Source organism: Apteryx mantelli, chromosome 6 (genome assembly GCF_036417845.1).
Source record: "Apteryx mantelli isolate bAptMan1 chromosome 6, bAptMan1.hap1, whole genome shotgun sequence".
Taxonomy (NCBI): domain Eukaryota; kingdom Metazoa; phylum Chordata; class Aves; order Apterygiformes; family Apterygidae; genus Apteryx; species Apteryx mantelli.
Genome location: NC_089983.1, coordinates 28,057,979 through 28,076,753, shown reverse-complemented (window position 1 = coordinate 28,076,753; position 18,775 = coordinate 28,057,979). Strand labels below are relative to the sequence as shown.

General features: G+C 35.5%; 1 protein-coding gene across 1 annotated transcript in view; it reads left to right on the top strand.

Moving 5' to 3' along the window:
* The window catches only part of UBR3 (ubiquitin protein ligase E3 component n-recognin 3), a 123,787-nt gene that overhangs the window by 82,080 nt on the left and 22,932 nt on the right, over positions 1 to 18,775 (top strand). The window contains exons 31-32 of the mRNA XM_067299089.1: positions 2,495 to 2,580; positions 13,130 to 13,235. Coding sequence (XP_067155190.1) covers positions 2,495 to 2,580; positions 13,130 to 13,235 — 192 coding nt within the window. The remainder of the gene's footprint in view (positions 1 to 2,494; positions 2,581 to 13,129; positions 13,236 to 18,775) is intronic.

Genomic DNA, 18,775 nt, shown 5'->3' with positions numbered 1-18,775 from the left:
ATGCAAAACTTTGTCTTTCCAGATAGGTTCTTTCTTTAATGAAAGCCAATGAAAATAGGCTGAAATAGGTCTGGTTTTGGATCAGGAGTCTGTATAGCTGAGCAAAATCCATCCTTTCTCCTCTGTCTTCTTTTTGTGGGTGAGGAAGATAAAGCCTGGTGACACTGTATATTACAATTTTTTTTTTGCTCCAGTGAATAGCACAAAGATGATGTATAGATAGGGGAAACAGTCACTCCTAAATTGATTTTCTTTCTCCTCCTTCCTTCATTTTCAGGGAGTTGAGATAGTGAAAGATACTTTCAGAGACCACTCTGTGTTCCACTTTTCTATCAGATGCCCCTATTTTTCCTTCAGCCAGGAGAGAACAGGCACTGAGAACTCTGCTTTTCTTTTGTTCAGCAGGGACGGGTGATACCCAAGGTTTTAATCAGAGCCTCAAGGCAGAAGGGAGCTTGAGCAGGGAGGTGATATGCTGGTATCTTTCAAAAACGATTTAGAGCAGTATCTGATGTAGAAGGTGCTCATTATAAAGGAGAAGTGTTCCACTTCCCAGGAGATACTTCCCACTGTGCACTATCACACCAAAGTTTAAATATGTTTTAAAGATGTCATAGAGGAGAAGGTTAAAATTTGTATTCTCAAGAAAACTGAGCTATAAGCTTCTGTCTGTGAGGAGCTTGGGGCAATAAGGAAGTGTGGGAGGGGAGTATGAGTGTGCAATGTGTGATGGAATGTGTTACCAGAAGTCTCTCTTCTTACATTCCCTATAGTGAAGAGTGATACTGTATACCACTGCATAGGCATCAAGAAGAATTTCGTCAAATTGTCCTTGAGTTTTGTTTTGCAAAATTGTATGTATGTCTTGATGAAAGGGAAATTGAAAATTCTAGATCTAAAACTGCTCATAGAAATTCAGGTAGTGTTTTTGATTAAATCTTAATTCTCTTGGTTTTAATAAAAGGTTGCCATTAATTTTATTCTACAAATTAGTTATCAGAAGCTTTGTAGAAATAAAACACGCTGGTTTCATTTGTATCCCCAAGATGAACTAGCACATGCTGATCTACAGTTCCTATTTTGTCCACTAATATGAAATCCCTGTCCCTGCTTCCTTGCTGGTAGATTTTTAGAAGTTCAGTGAGCACTGCAAATCGCCTGAAGAGTGGAAAATTCCCCTGTCACACAGATGCCCTTATCAGCAGCAACCAGATGGAGCTCTGAGCAGGCACATTATCGATGTTAAATTGCCTTTTTTCTGAGTAGAGAGGATTAAAGCATTCCTCCAGAAATGAGTGGCATAAGCTGCAAACTTAGGGATAGTAATATTCTGAAATATTACTATTTTAGAAGCATATGAAAGTATCTTAACAAACACTGCATATCAAAAACAAAGTATTCTCTCAAACTGATGGAGCTGAAATCTTTTAAAAATATTTTATTTTTAATAAAACAGTCATCCTGTAGTTTCATCTTTAATATATATGTATGTGTGTGTACTTATCTTAGATGTAATATATGCCTAAAACTCTAGAGTAGATTTTAACAAGTATTCAGTCACATTATATTGAGACTAGCATTGGTTGATTTTTAAATAAAGGACAAAATATTTACAAGACGGAGCTTTGCAGTTTGGATGAAATTAACAAAATAACATTTCAGAATAACAGATCTTTATTCCTTCATCTTAATTACAGGAATGTTTGTTGACTTGTTAAAACAGACTCTCAGAGAACATAATATAAATTGTTTGTTCCAAACCTTAGGGATAAATGATAATACAGTACTGAAACATTCAATTCTGAAATCAAACAAAGCTATTGAATTTGGCCTAAACAATTGGTATCTAAGTATCAGCTTACAATAATGTTAAGAAATAAAGCACCAATGTGGCATGCAGAGATTTAGAGAAACAGCTCCTGTTTCATACTAATGAGCTGCAGTGAACACCAGTGTTCATTGAGAATTTACCTGCAAGGCTTTTATTAACTAACCTAGCAATAGAGTGCTTCCAGAATAATTGAAAATATTTTCATGTTTAGTTACTTGGTGGCCTGTCCATTGTAATGCCTGTTTGTTTAAAGCAAAACAAAATCCCTGTCATGAAAGAGAACACTTTTTAAATAGTTCCAATTGATTAAAATTTAGCCGAGTTGTATGTTGTCTTTTCAGATTTGCACATAAATTCACTTATTTTTGAGTTGTGTGTGCATACAGAAAAAAGCCTCAGAATTAACATTTATTTAAACTTCAATCACAACTGTAGCAGCTCTCTTATACGATGCTTACTAATTGAATCATTTTAAATCCCAAATGGCAATATCTTGATAATGTTTATTTTATTTTGAGTCATATTTTGGCAGTATCTAACACTAACGATTGGTTTGCAGTATTCTTTCCTTTAGTATATGCTGGGAGTTTGTGGTGACTCTTTCACATCTATAGAAGCTTTAGTAATGCCATTCCATTCAACACTTGTATGTTTTTCATGCAGAACAAACTTGGAACTTGAGCTGGTCCATCGAGGAGGCAATTTATGTTCAGGAGGTGCAAGCACATCTGGGAAAAGATCGTGTTTAAGTAAGTTTTCTTTTATAAAGTGCAATATAAATTATTAGATGATTGAGTGAAGAGGTCTAGTTTTTTCTAACATCTAACATTTTCTAAATAATCTCAACTTTTTTTCTTTTAAGGACCTTTCTTTTGTCATAATGCATCTTCATTTTCATTATAATTTGAGAAATCTGACATTAATTTGTGCAAATTATTGAGCAGAGCTATTCATGTGGTGTGATTATAATCTGTTTAGAAAGCAAGTGTCATACTATCCATGTAATATTTTTTAATAACTTCCCCTTTTTTTGAGCAGAACTGTAAGTATTTTAAGGGTAAAACAGAATTTTTTTGCAAAGCTGGGAAAGCTTTTTTTCACCCTGGTTATTGCTAGTAATAGTAAAGAAATTTGTTTCTCAGGATGCTAATGAAACGCATGCTAGCTGCATATTTTTAAGCCTGGGACCTCTTGATGATGCGTATCTTTAATATGCCTAGATTTCTCTCTGACAGGAGAGGAGGATTTTGCAACTTTTTTCAGTAGAAATTCTCAGATCTTCATTGTTCACTACAAACCTTGAATATTTGCCAAATAGAGCACTTGTGGTTGACAGAAGAGCTATTTGTTAACATAAAATCTTTTAATCTTTTATTGGAATATAAACTGTTAGGAATGGACATTTTCTTTCTTCAGGAAAATTTGGAAAGCCTACTAGAATAATAATAATAGTAATGCATGTTGAAATCGGACTTATGCTGCAGTAGCAGATTCTGTACTAAAAATGTTACGAAGCCTGCGGCCCAGGTCTGCATTTTGGTACGTGATCTGCGGGCGATGCTTTCCCCATCATTTGAGGTGATGAGCTGCCAAATAAATCCCATCATGTGCTGTGCTGTCTGTGTCCCTCTAGGATAGGAGCCTTCTGTTGCTGCCAGCAAATGTGGTTCAACTGACTTCATTCAGTTGTTGTGCTTTGTGAAGGGTAGTTTAAAACCCTACTGCATGTTGTCTCCCCCCATCATCGTTAGTTCCCTCCTCCCAGCAAAGCAAAATTAATACTTGAGCAATGCATATTAAAAATATATGTGTTTAAAGGACTAGATCAGTTTGCAAGTTTGAAGCATTTCAAGATTGTCTATAGTGCCTTAATTTTGTCACTTGCATTATGCCATATTTTGAATTGTACGATCACCTAGAAAAATGGGGGGGGGTTACTTCATTTTAGCCACTTACTGGATACATCACACATTTCACAGGAGTGTTAAAATTTCTAAAGTGGTATAAAATATTTGGAAGAGACTTTGATGAGAAACCTAGGGCAGAGATTTCATCTTAAGGTTGGAAAGCATTTGAAAATTTTTGAGTGAAAACAATTTCTAATGACATTTCTTTGGAAGTAAGGTTACCCCTGTCTTCACATGGTTTTAATAGCCATACAGGATCTATGCAAGTTTTAATGTTTTGAAGTTTCGGTAGTGTGTGTGGGGAGGGGAGTGGAAGTGGCCTGTAATCTGTAAGGTAGTGTTTTTATCTTATCTCTTATCTTTGAAAACCTATAAATTCCAGTTTCTCTGTATGAAATTTTTAATGGTAAAAGTGAAATGAAATATATTAATTGCATCTTAAAACCCAGTGAAACGTTTGACATTGTAGCAGTGTCAAATTTGTTGCATCTGCCTATTTAAAAGCTTGATGTATGTATGACAACTGTTTTTCTCTTGGTGCTTTACCACAACTTATATCTGTAAGCGCAGGGAGATTTTGGCTTTCCAAAGAGTGGTTGCACTGCCAGAGTGCTGGGCAGCTTCCTCAGGGCAGAGCTGTACAGCTCCGTTGTTTCTGTGTGAGCTGTATCAGTTGAAACCAAGACAGGAACCATCGTAAAGCTTAAAAAAAAAAAAGAAAAAAACTGCTGCCAAGCTGAGGCCTTGCTAGCTGACTCTATAGTTAGTTAGTGAAAAGATCAGTCAGGATTTTTAATAAACTTCCCTCAAGTCTTGTAATGAATGGAGACGATGTTAATCATTGGAGAAACTTCTTGGAGAATTAACAAATTTGAAATGATATGTGGAGAATGTATCACCACTGGAGAATTGCGTTATGCTGGATCATGACTTAAAAAAGACAAGACAAACCTACCAAGTTCTGCTTAAATTCGTGTATCATACTTAGCTGTTTTTCCAGTACTTTTACTGTTTTGCCAGTAACTGTGTATATCTCACAGAAAGCAAACCAATGTATCTGTTCATCAAAATAAGTTACTGGAACAAGGTGAACTTACAGGAAGTTAAAGATAGATATTTTTCACTCTTGAAAAGTATGGAAATTACCTTCTTGAGAGAAGCTTTAAATACAATCACATGAACTTTTAAAAGTATTTGTTTACCAAATTGAAAATGTTTATGAAATATATGATTCTCCAATGGTGTATGGAAGAATTTATGCAATTTTTATATAGGTTCTCTCTCTCTTTTGCAAAATGAGATCTTAAAGGAATTTTACTGGTTAGTTATGATTAAGTGCTGGCCTCTTAAAATCTGACTTGAGAGATTTAAATACTTTGTGTTGTGATAATGTAGGTCACCTTTTGACCTTAATAATTCCATTGTTGTAACTGTGCATTAGTTATCTGTATAAAGAAGAAAATAGCCCAGTAAAAAGAACTTTCTTTTAAATCCTTGTTTTCAGAGTTTGTGTATATTTAGATAGAAGTGATTTTTTTTTTTCCCTATGATGCGATTTGTGCATTTTCATATACTCGTGTGCAAGGGCTTAGTTTGCAATTGTTAGAATATTTCAGTATAACTGAAAATTGTCAGTCGTATTTTTGAAAACGTGATAGCATTTCTTAATTATCTTTTCACCTATAATATATTGAGTTCTGTTTTTTTACTATAGTATTTTTCTATTCCTTTCTTAGACTGTTGTATAATTTTGTTTACTGAATATGCTGTTTATGGAACTTGCTTTTTCCTGTTGCAGTTGCATTATTTCAAGGATTCTAATGAATATTTCTGATGAAAGGGTAGGGACAGCATTTCAAAATCATGTACATACTCTTTGACACACTGCTGAGTAGGGTGATAAATTTTCTAATTTAGATCTAAATCAGTCCTGTTGGTATTTTTAATATCTAACTTCAGAAAAATTTAAGAAGACCTTTAAAGCTTTCAGATGGAAGACCCTGTGTATATGACTGTTGTTGCTTTAAACCGTCTGGAGACGTAAATGTCATTATTCGTTATTAGAACATTCCCTTGCCACATATACTGTATTAGCATTTTTTGTTTTAAGGTTGAGTAACAAACCAACTGATCATATTTAATCTTGCCATGAGATAGGCTCATTTTTAATGTAAGGTAACTCAAGGTCCTTCTAGAACAGATCTGACAGACTCTACTTCCATTTAGTATTAGTATATTTAGTTTTGGGCAGTAAGCTAATTATGACTAATGGCAGCAGAATTACTTTTCCTTATATAGCAGGTTTATTTTAACTAATTGGTTATATGATTATATGATTAAATGAGCTTATTCTTTCATTGCTCCTTCCATATATATTTAGATTCATTTATAGAAAAAAAATTGCAGTTCTTTAGGTATTTCTTCTATAATAGATTTTACCTTTCCATACTCATGTCTCTTTTCAAGAGGTTTTCTTGTTTTTGCAGTTTTACTTAAAATATACCTTCAGCCTCTTTGTTATCTTATGCAGTAAGGAGTGAATGATTTAAAAATTCATGCATTTTCTAGAAGACGTATACTATTTTCTTGATCTCTTATTTGTACAGCATTAAACTGTTTTCATTTTTAAGCCTGATTCTTTCCAGGTACAGCAGAATTAGTCTGAACCACACCCCCTTTTTTGTTTTTCTTATGTCTGAGATAATGAGGTGTCTCTCTTGTGATTAAGCACGCCACTCTGCAGTAGTCTTGTAACAACGGTTAAGTTTGGTGGTTAGATATTGCAGCAAATGGAATATGTTGTCCCAGGTGAGCCGCTACAGCAGCAAGCGTCGGGGAAGATGGTGGGAACAAATAGGTCAAGAGCTGTTTGAGTAGATTGCACCAGGAGGGCAGCTGCTCTGGGGAAGCAAAATTAAAAATGATTAATGTAGCTGTTAGTGTCAGTGACTGAGTCTGTGTGACAAGAATGATGAAGAAACTTTGGCCATAAAATTGCCATTTTAAGTTTTAAAGTTTTGTGTGCGTCTGGCATGTATGTATGAGTAAGTGTTACTATACAGTATGAAAAAGTGCAAACAGAGCCTGATACTTAAAAATAGTCCTATTTTAAGGATTACACAAGTTTTAGAGTCTAAGGCCTTCAAAGTCTCGTGTTTCCAGGTAATAATTAAATCTAACAATTGTACAAGTTTTATTTTTCTGTTTTATGAATTTTAAGAGATCTGATGTTTTGTTTTGTTTTTGTTGTTCAGTGTTTATAGAGATGCTTTAGAAGACAGTATTAAGGTGGAACAACCAGTACTCCTCTGTACCATTTATGCATATTTGTCTCTTCAATATGTGTATATGTGCTTTTCTGTGTGATTATGACTCTAGTAACCTCGCAATAGTGGATTAACAGTTCCACAAAATTTAATAATTTTCTATAAATGAATTTAAAATGTAGTTCTTTTTCCTTTAATTTTTAATGAGTCCTTCTTTCTTTTTTTCTTGCTTTCTTTTCTTTTTTCCTTTTTCTTCTTGTCCTAGGTGTAGCTTTTTTCAGGAAGGATTACATACTCTGTCACCTTGTCCTCTTGCTTCAGCTTCCCTGCATAGGAGCTCTGTATCCTTGCGCTCCTCTCAGTTAGTAGCCTTTCAGCATCGATTGCATTATTTGGAAAAGACTTTCATTTACCAGTAGACATCAAAAAGTACTTGAGACTCATGTAAGCTGGCCTTAAATAAAGTGTCCAGCACCTTCATAACCTTCTGTGGCAGTTGCAAACCACCACTGTATCATTACACTGATTATTTATTTATTTATTTATTTATTTTAGTCCTCTTGTTCATTTGAAAACTCTGTATTTTGCATTTGTAGGTGGCTTGGTGATGTCATTCCTCATGAATATGTTTTAGCATCAGTTTAATCAGTGCTTTTACTGTTTTCTCAAGCACAGAAAGTCTTATTGACATGAAGTATTTCCTAAGCCCTTCATGCCATTATCTTTGCACATATATGCTCCTTCTGTATCAAATTTTCCAACCACATTCATGATTATGGTTGTCTCCATTTTATCCTTATAGCCGATGATACTTGGAACTAGTAAGTATGGTTGATTCCTGTGGGAAGAAAAAGCTAATTCTTTCATGGATTGCTCAATGCAACCATGTCCTTTCTGTAATCTACTAATACAAGTATAGTTGCAAAGATTCCTAACTAGTTTTCTGCAGTCACTGAAGGAAGGAAAATAGAATAAAACTGTTTTTCAGTAATGCTTTTTTCCTTTCATATAGTGGGTTTTGTGAAGGTATGTGCAGACATTTGCATTGTCAGTGGTCATTCTTAGTGTCTGGGGGTGTCTTTGCCTCTCCTGCTTTTTTTTAGTTAGCAGCTGACAATCTGCAGATCTTTGGTGGCATCCATTCATCCTAACTTTGAAAAAGCAATCTTTCTCAACAACAGAGGATCCCAACTGTTTCCTAAGAAGCTTGACATGCCATTCATGCCTGAGGATGAAAAAAAAAGGGGAGGGGGGGAGGAAGAGATACAGTCCTTAAAGGAAAGGAGAATTTCATCGCTGAAGATGTTCTCTTACACTGGCAAGTTTGGTGCAGAGGATAATTAGCTGCTTCATCAGCAATTAAGACTAAAGATTTTATAAAGATTATTCATCTCTTAATGCCTTAATAAGCTTTTCCTAACCTTCAAAAAATTTTTTAAACTGATTCCTATCTACTGGATCAGTGATGAATGGGAAGGTGCTGTCAGCAGGTCTTTGCAGCTGCTATTGCTAAGTAGACTACAAAAGCTCTGTAAGGACAAAAAATTCCTGAATCTCCTTATTTAAAAAAAACAATTCCCATCTGCTCATATCAAGTGCTTCTTGTTATGATCTACATTCTTCTTCATAGTTCCAGCAGACTTTGAGAGAAAAAGGGGATAATGTCTCTTGTGTGGTAAGTTCTTCACACATCAGTTGAGACAAGGATGTTTTCCATCCCACTTGCAGTGAAACTGCTGTGTTGCTATATTTTGTGATCTTTTTGACATTGTAACTATGAACACTAATTTCTAGAATGAGAAAAGAGAAGACTGGATCAAAATAGCCAAAATGAAGACTACTCAAAATAGACTGGACCACAAGATTTTCATGACAGTGGTTATGTGCCATTTACATACTTCTAAAATACAAATAGGAGAAAGATTGGGAACAAAAATGTCATCTGGACTTTTGCAAGCAAAATAAGAGAGTCAGCTAACCCTTTAGTGTTCTTTGTCATCATTATTACAGCACATTGTTATACACTGTGTAAATGGAAATAGTTTAAAAAAAAATCCTCTGATTTCAACTTTGGTAATTTGGAATTTTTCTTTATGGTCAAGAGACAAAAAAAAAAAGGCAAAGCGAATACCTTGTAGAAATGCAAGATCACTTTGGAGAAGAACAGATCAAGTTTACAAGTGAGATCAACTGCATATAACTTCTTGAGTTACTCATTTTGTAAGTTCAGCACAGGGTTTGATTAAATTTTGCCATTCACCTATCAAATCCCTATCTGGTCATCTCTCTGAATTAGTCTTCTTTTGTTCTGTGTATACTGTGATAGATGTGAAAGAACTGTGAAATCACCTTTAATCCTCCTGCTTTATGCACTTTGGGAGGCAGAATGTTAAGTGCTTTATTGACATCTATATAAAAGTAAAGAATGCAACTACAGTTATTAGTGCAGGCAATGTGGATATATAGACAAAATACCCATTATCCTTGTTTGTTGTGAGAGAGGAAGCACTGGAACGCTTCCTCCTACAGCTTCAGTCCCAGCGCAAAGGTAGTGTCTTATGCTTTCAGCTGCTCTTTTGAAAGTACCGATTCCAATTCAGTTCATTTATCCTGTGGTGAAAGAGGAGCACCCTGAAAGTAGACCTGCTGCAGGAACAGTAGGAAGGAACGTATCGAGAGCCAGTAGTGCTGTAGGGAATAATAGATTTATTTTGGTGATTTTAGAAATGGAATTGGAGAAACCTACTATGAATCAAAGTTAAAGCTAATGGCTAGCTGGTGAATCTAGATGATACTATTAAGCATTTTTTAGAAGATAAGCTTTACATGTATTATGTGAAAGCAAAGACCATCTAAGTTGCTTCAGTGTAGGTAATATTTGAGTCATATGAACATGTATTAAAACCCAATAATGATCTTGCACACTTCAATGTCTAAATTTTGGAATCCTGCCAAACTTCTCCTGACTTTCAGTACTAAGTTTTATTCAAATTTTGAGATTTTGTTTTTATTCAATTTAACTGGATGCAGTCTGTTTCTGATAATACAAAATTTTTAGAAGAAATTGGAGGACCCAATGAAAATTCTTTTCACTATTCATTTATCACGATTAGTTATCAATAAATCTGTAATCTTGATGTTGCTTTTTTTTTTTTTTTTAAATGAATAGACTTCTACCAAATTTCAGTTAACTATTATTTTGGAGACTCTAAGCCACCAGTCCTGCCTTTCTCATCTATAAAGGTGTTATCCTTGTGGGAATTGCCCGTAAGATGCACTGTGAGCTGTGGAGCAGTTTGGAAAGCCTAGCGAGTTACTGCCTGCCTTTTCTTTCTGGCCAAGACTAGGCAGAATTATGGTTTGTGCTCCATTGTCATGTTAATGTATTGCTACTACTTGTTAAAAGGCAGATGTGTATTTTAAAGTTTCTAAATAGTGTATAAGATAAGGGGAGGAGATTCTGTTATTTTATGTTTACATTTCAGAATGGTGCTTTCTCGTGGGATACACAATGTTTCCAGTTTAAAAAAAAAAAAAAAAAAAAGACAAAATAAAATCATGGCATGTGGGCACTTAACCATGGAGTAAACCATGATATGAACTTAACACACAAATTTCTCTGTGAAAACTCACTTGATGTGTCCTCACACTGTTACTGAGGTGTAAAACAAAAATGTTCGTGAAGAAATAATCCTGTATATCTTCCTCTCGCTAGTCCTTATTTTTCTGTAATTGTTAGCAATCCTCTCAAAAATGAGAGTACCAAAGTAATAGAAAAATTTAATTTAATTCTACTAACTTTGAAAGTTACAGCTATCAGGCAGCTTTTTGTTACTGTGTTCCCATTAGGGGGCAATGTTATTCCTTCATTACTCAGGGTCTAGAAACAAGTACATGACTGGGCTGCATTGACTTAGAGAATATCTTAATATTTTAAAATCAAATTATAAAAAGTGTTTTATAAAAGGTCAATGTAACCACATCTTATTACCTATTTCCAAGCTTTACATTCATGTGCTATCAACACATTTTGCTGTAAAGCACTAAGATTGCTGTCTTCATAACACACAAAAAAGATGATCATTGTACAAGATTGCTAAACTAAATTTTTCTGTTCAAATTCAATCAATGTTAGAATGTGTCTTGACTCCACAAATGTTATATAGCTGGAGATCACAGATTCTCTAGTGCTAGAATTTGATACTTGCCTGCATAATTTTGTAATAAATAAAAGGTCAGGAAAATAGCTATTAAAGGAACAGAGGGTTAATTAATTATGCTAAGCATCTTTTTTTGCATAGTGTCCCCCCCCCTTTTTTTTTTTTTTTTTTTTTTGAGGACAGTTTGGAAAAGACTGACGTTTCTTTTAGTTGCAGAAAAGCAAGAGGGAAGGAATGAATACTTTCATGGCTTTCACTTAAATTAAAAAAAAAAAAAAGCAGTATAGTTTTATGAAAATCAGTATATTTTCAGGGTTCTGAAGTCCATCAGCAAAGCACTGTTTTGTTAGAATCTCTTGCCAGGAGAAAAGATGACTTATTTTGTCCTCATTGACTGTTTTTATTCAGAAAGCAGGTGACAGCAATCAATTCCAATGCCATCTACATCTTCAATTATTTTACAAACCCCAGGAGCTAATTACAGCCCTCAGGCTCTGGCAGTCAGCTGACTTCATCATGCGACTTTTTTGGCCACTGCATACCTCTGAGTAATTGTCTATTTATGGAAAATAAATTAATAGCTGCTATTTCTACTTAAAAATGAGGACCTATAAGTGAGAGTGTAGGTTGAGTGAGTGGGCTGTAGAGAGAAAGGAGGGAGATTATGAAGCAAAGGGATCAGTTGAAAGAATAAACGAGTAAAAAGAGGAGATGGCAAGATACTAAGGGGAAATGTTAAAATAAAAAGTGGGGAAAAAGGGAAGGAGTCTCCCAGAAGAATTGAACAGGGGAAGCAAATGTGGCAGCAAAAAGCAAGACAGTATGATGGGAAGAAAAAAGTGAGCAAAATCGTGGGCGATAATATTTTAAAATATGATTTTAATTTAAATATATGAAGATAAAAATACACATATTTGCCTAGACTGTAACTGTACAAAAAACACAGAAAAAGTGAAGTCTGAGATTCTTATCATACATATGTCTCTGAAGATGTTGTATACATAGATTGTGCCAGCCTTCTTGGCTTGCTTAAGAGAGGGGAGAAAGACTAGATGTTATCTATATTTGTGTTGATTGTATAATTCACAGAAAAGTTAAAACAGTGCATTTTAGTTTTTGGTACTGTAGTAATCTGCGTGAATAGTAAACTTGGCATTCTTTGGTCAAAAGTTTTGAAAGTATTTTGCAGATTGTATCTTTTTGACACAATGGATGTACAGATGCTTTTGGATTGATGAGTGTCAGCAAACTTTGCGGGCAGGTTATGTAGATAAAACTATGCCATTATGAAGACCGTTGCTGCTTTGGTGTCATTGTGGTGTAGTCAGAAGATCTGTTTTTTCTCTTCCAAAAGTTACCTACAAAATAGCCTTATGAAGGCAAAAGGAAAAATCTTTGAAGGATGAGGGGCTGAAGTAGTCCTGCTGTAGACCAGAACTTCTAGCAACTTTAGTTTAGCTTTAGGTATGTTGAGCACAGAACTTCGTCTGTGTGAGAGAGGAATAAAAGTTATATTTTATAAGCATATCAGTCCCCTTTCAGACCAGATACTTAGCAAAACATGGCTTCTTGTACAGACTAGAAAGGGAAGGAAAGTTGGCCTGGACCCTTAGCAATGTAACAACATATGAAACAGTATGGTTAAAAAGACCTGAAATTAAATATATGGACCTGGTGTTTTACCAGCATTAAAATACCAGAGATCTGTTTGTAGCTTTCTAAGCAGCCTTTCTCTCTTCCAAAATTTCAGTAGAGAAAAAAATGTCTGTCTTCATGTACATGCATATATTCACTGACTTCTGTAGAAAATTTAGTGCTCTTCAAAACCTCTAAAAAAATGTTGTTAGGTACCAGCCCATTTGGAACTAGAAGACTTTGCAAAATCTTACAAAATAAATGATGTTGAGCTAATGTAAAATTCTCTATTGTATAGAATAATTACCAATTTTCTTCTCCACCTTTCAGATCAGCTGTTCCACGTGTTGGCCATGCATATGCGCCTCTACAGTATTGACTCTGCGTACAATCCCTGGAGAAAACTAACCCAGCTGATGCAGGATAAAAATTCAGAGCAAGTATTTTAATTTACCAAATAACAATTTTACCTTGTGGATGAAACGTCTTTACAGAGGGATTTTGAGTAACTTTCTACCTTAATCTAAATTCTCTGTGAGGTGGGCTGCAAAACTTAACCTCTAAGAAGTACACATCTATATTTTTTAAAGTAAATTCTCAATTATCTTTTACATAAACTATTCTTGTTTTGAGCTAAAGCTTAAATACACCACTTCCAAGCTTCAGTGCATGCAGATTTCATAGTATTAGATAAGTGTTTTGGTGCATTTCTGTTCTTGGTACGGACGCTAGACAAAACTTACATCAAGATTAAATTCATAAATAATTTAAATAACTTACTGAACATTGGTAAATGATGAATAGCTGTTACAGAAATGACGTAAGTAGGTCTAATTATATGTGAGAAATAATTCCGATTTAAGCTAAAATATTTCATCCTGCTTGTTATTTTAAACATGCTATTTACCTGAGTTTGCTTTTATAGCATTAACAGTGTACACCTGTACAAGGATTAGCAAGGAAATAAATGGAGCCATGTATCTCTATTTCGCAAGGACTCATCTTCCTACTTTTCTCAAGACCTGTCATTTTTCAGATTCTACCTTGACAGGGGTCATATCACTACTTCTCTCTTGCCTAAAACCAGATGATTATTTTTTGAATTCTTCCCCTAGTTAACAGTGTAAGAGCAAAACAGTCTTTTTTTTGTTATTGTTTCTTGGTACCTTGAGCATGTTCTTCATAGCTAAGCTCTCCACTTCATAGCTTGAAATCATATTGAAGATTTTGTCTTTCAAGTGCCTATCCAGCTGCATATTCATCAGTGTGTTTCTAGGAGCCTAAGGATGAAAGCATTGTGGGATTTCAAAATTTGATCTAGGATAGTGATACCACGGTCATAATCTGCAAATTAGGAAAAATTAGTGAAATGTTTGTGCTTGCTTCAAGTTTGAGATTTTGCTGTTTGTCTTCTTGGACCCAGGTCTTTGCCATCAACATGAGATTATTGCAATAGTTAGATTAGAATAACAGATTAGTTTATAAATTGTTAGCAGAACAAATTGTCAAGAATTTTGTAACCTAAAAACCTTATTTATTTATTATGTATTCAAACCTCTTTGAGAGGACGTGAACTATGCAGCCCTCAAATGCTGGTGGTGCTGTGTCTTCATGTGATTCTGCCCTGACCTAGATTGAGCCAGTGGAACAAGATAGATAAATTTGGAGTGTGGTTTACTGAGAGTTGTACCAAGCAAAATGAAGATCACATTGATGGGTTGTTGACAGTTGGAAATGGCTGCGGGACTGATCTTGCACTTCTCGTTTTGGATATTTGTAAAAATCTTGCTGGGTTTGGAAGCAGCTCCTTTTTCTGCACGTCTTGCCAAGCCCAGCAACTTTTTCTTGCCATTGGAGACTTGATGGAATTAACCATGCATATGTCACATCGAGGTTTGATTGTTGCAAGTGAGATTTGATTAGGCTGTATTTTGAACCACTTGGGAACTAGTGGAACTGTAGAATCTAACAGCCTGCTTTGCAAGAGGCATTGCATGTTGGGAATGTGTTTGAGCAGTCCTGTTTTATACGCTGGTTTTCAGCAGATTTCTTGGTAGGGCTGTAGTTGTTGATTTTGCACTATAAAAAGTCCTGAATGGTTTGAGAAGCTATACCTGAGGTATCTTCTGTCATGCCATGAGATATTGTTACTTTTGAGATGTTGGATGCAATCAAACTGGAATTTTTTCATTAGAAGTAAGAGGACCTAATTGCTCATGTCTTGGAATGCTTTTCCTGCTTTAATCTGCAAGACCCCAGATTCATTAACCTTCTAACACTGTTCTGCATCTGTTTTTTTTTTAATTTTCTAAGTTTTCAGATAGAAAGCTTGCAGAGGAGGAGCAATATTATTGGACAGCTGAAGCTATAATGTTTTTAATGTGTACAAATGGCATAAGGTGGATTCCTATAATTATATATTAGAAATTCAAAGAAGTAGTTTCACTTGAAGATTGCTTTCACATGATTGGTGTGATCTAATTGTACACTTTTTAGAGTCACAGAGCCTTTTGAGAAATCCAGAATAGTATATCTTTCTAGGTACAGGAAAGAGCACTCAGAGTAATGAAAAGGTGATACACTGCTGTAAATTGAAGAAGGTTAAGAGGCTGGAGGAGAAATGCCACCGGAGGTTTGGGGTGTGAATTGTACTCTGCCATTCTGAGTCTAACGAAGCAATCTGAATTGTCATCCTGACCAGTACGTGAGACTCTCATTAAAGGCTGGTAGAAATGAATGTTGATGAGAGAAAAAGATCTGTGTGACCTGACTATATTATTGGGACTCCAGACAGTGCAGCATCAGCAAACTCACAGGAGCTAAATATCTTTAAACCAAGCGTTGTTAGTTTACTTACTTGTTGCTTGTAAGCTTCACATAAAACCTCCGTTATCACAGAGAAGAGTATTCTTTATCCAAGATCTTTGACTTCCTGGAAAAAAAAAAAAAGAAAAAGAAAAAACTTCTCAGCAACATATTCAATTTTTCTATTTCATTTTTACGTAGTATTTCAGTTGAAAGCAGTTTTCTAAAGAAATAATTGCATCATTATTTATTTTTCTTTTTTAACTTTGAATTTTATCTACGGAACACTAGTATCCGCACATTATGTTTATATCCTTATTTAATTGTAATCACTTTATTTAAATACATTAATATTTAGAATTAAAATTACCCTGATATAGAGCTCACAATTTCTAGCTTGGTTTTCCTCAACCCAGCTATCACTATTTCACAGAATTACTTTGATATATCTCCCAAAGTCCCTATTCTGTCCAGCGTCTTCCTCCATAACTGTACCTAGATCATTCTGTAGTTGAAAATAACTGCTAAAGATAGGAGTCATGCAATGACTCCCAGGTAAAGTAGAAATAAGGAAATTTTGAGCAAGAAAGACTTAAATAATGTGAATTACTTGAAGGAAGAAAAGAAAAAGATAAAGCTAGATCTGATGAACTGTGAAACTCTTGAGAGTAAGTGGAGTTAGTATGGAGTGTTTTACACCAGAGTATCGTGGATTCTTTCTGGTATGCAGTTCTTTTAGTCAAATTTAGTATGCACTTGGTTCCGCAGGCTGTGGTTAAACAAATTGTTCTGCTAGGGACAGATCTGACTTCAATGGTGATCAAATAAACAATCATTGTGGTGTAAGTGGGGAATAATTGCTTCTGGCAGGGGGCAGAGAAGGAGCAGCTGGAGGCAATAATTACTAGACCCAAATGTGGATATAATGGACCAGTCCAAATAACCAGAGTTTCAGGAAGAACAAACCTGAAATAAAAGGATATACATTTTGTTAATTTAAATCTCTATGAAGGCTGAATTTTTGGGAATTCTGTGTTGACAGTCAAAATGTGATGGCAAAGAACAATTGGGTAAAGCATTAAGGATCTTTGAAGTTGAAGCCCCTCCCGGGAGCGGGTGGGAGGGCGGAACTGCATCCTAGACTGAAATGCTGAAATGCTCTGGGTTATTTTTACTGAAGTGTTTTGCTGTTGTTTTGTTCCCAAGCTAGATCACTTCAGTGGTTGCTTATAGTGTTACACAGGCTACAAACTGCAGCACAGGGATGGGAGTGAGCAAATGCGCATGGGAAAGTCTTAAGTCATGTCACCATCACAAAAACTGATATGAAACTGGAAAAGTAAAACTGTTTTTACAAAGATAGTCCAAGACACACAGAAGGTAGGATGATGGGACGATGGCAGTTTAGTTAAGGCTTGTGCAGAAGGTGGTGTGTGTGTGTGCACGTGTGTGTATGTATTTATATATATTTGTACATGCGGTTTATGATTCTCTCTGCAACAGGACTTATGTGATCTATTCAATAAACACAGAAGTCCTAACTGAACCACCAATGCCTTGGGACGTTTTTCATGATACGGAGGTTTTGACAGCAACGGCAGCTTCAGGAGTCCCTGCTCCTGGCCTTTTATATCTTCCCATATACTGTATCTCACCATCTCCTCCAGCTGTGCTGATACAGCAGTGAACAGCCTGCATGATGAACAAGGATAATGAACTAACCCAGCTTTTAAAAAAGGTTACTTTCAATATGGTTGAAAGTGGGTAACAAGGGAGAGCTGGGGTTGTGGTTGTGAAAGGGAGAATGGGAGATGCCTAGTGTTTGTACTGTCAGTGAAATCCCTGGCTTGTGTAAGAACTGACCTGGTCCAAATCTGCTGTGATTCAGTGAAGAACAGACATGAAATTTTGGTTATATCCTAGAGTGTAGCCAGAACAGATAGTACAATTCTACTTTCTAATGATGAACAGCAGTAATCATGTATTACTCTGACCTTTCTGCAGGCTGGGATTCATGGACTGTATTTCTCATCCTACAAATCCTAGAGAAAATGTAGATTGGCCCTAGTCAGTTAAGCCTTTGTGTGTAAGCTTTTGTCTCAGATTTTCTCTTTCTGACAGTCCTAAGAGGCCTGATGTTCAAAACTTCCACTTTATTTATTGAATTTCTACCTTTATAAGTGGTTGGAGTTAGCATGAGACAAAAATCTTAAGTCTCTCTAGCCAAGAGAAGAGGGGAAGGAGAGCATATATGTAGAGACAGGCCAAAAGCAGATGCCTCTTGTTTCAAAGAAAAGCAGAACTTGCCGTTCGTCTGCATCCTTTCCCAAAGAAGTAATTCCCAGGTAATCTCTCAGGAGGAGGATGCTGAATGCAGAGGCAGAGTTGCTAAGCTGTCATGTCAGCTGATAGACAGCTCTGGTATTGGCACAGAAAGCAGTGCAGCCCAGTTACCTTGGACTGGAGGAGAGGTCAGTCCCACAGAGAAAATCAAGCAACGCATTTTTATTTTGGCATGTGTTTATATTGCATTGTATATGCTCTACCCATTTTTTTAATGGTTACACAAATAAAATACATTTGTTTCCTTTTATATTACTTCAGTCCCATCTGAAATTGTACTAGCCTTCTTTGTGCCACATAAGCAGCGAATAAAATCTTTTGTAAAGTCAGATTTATCAAGCTTTCACATATGCATTGGGGATTACAAGATGGGTAATTTCCATACCCTAAACACACTTTATAAATTCAGTTTCAGTGTCATAATTAAGAAGTTGCTTAGGCTCTTAGCAAATGACAGAGGAGTTTTTAAGTGCTTGATGTGCTATCTTGCTTAATGTAAACTGAAGCAGCTTATCTAAAACCTTGACATTTAATATAAGCTTTACTTCTCCAATTCATATGGAATGAAGAAATTAGACAAATAGTTCACCTGTTCCTGCATTTGAAAAATGAGCACATTTAGTTATGATGTTGCCAGTCAATCACTGTGTATGTAAGAACATTTGCTAATTTTGTCAGAATTGGTATTTGACCTAATTGTTAAATCACTGTTAAAGGATATTAATTAGTGTTGATACCCCATAAGAAAGCTGTTCAAGTAAATGTGACCAAAAGGAGTTAATATACATTTTTATCCTAACCTTCCTCCAAGTTAATTTTTTTCCCTAA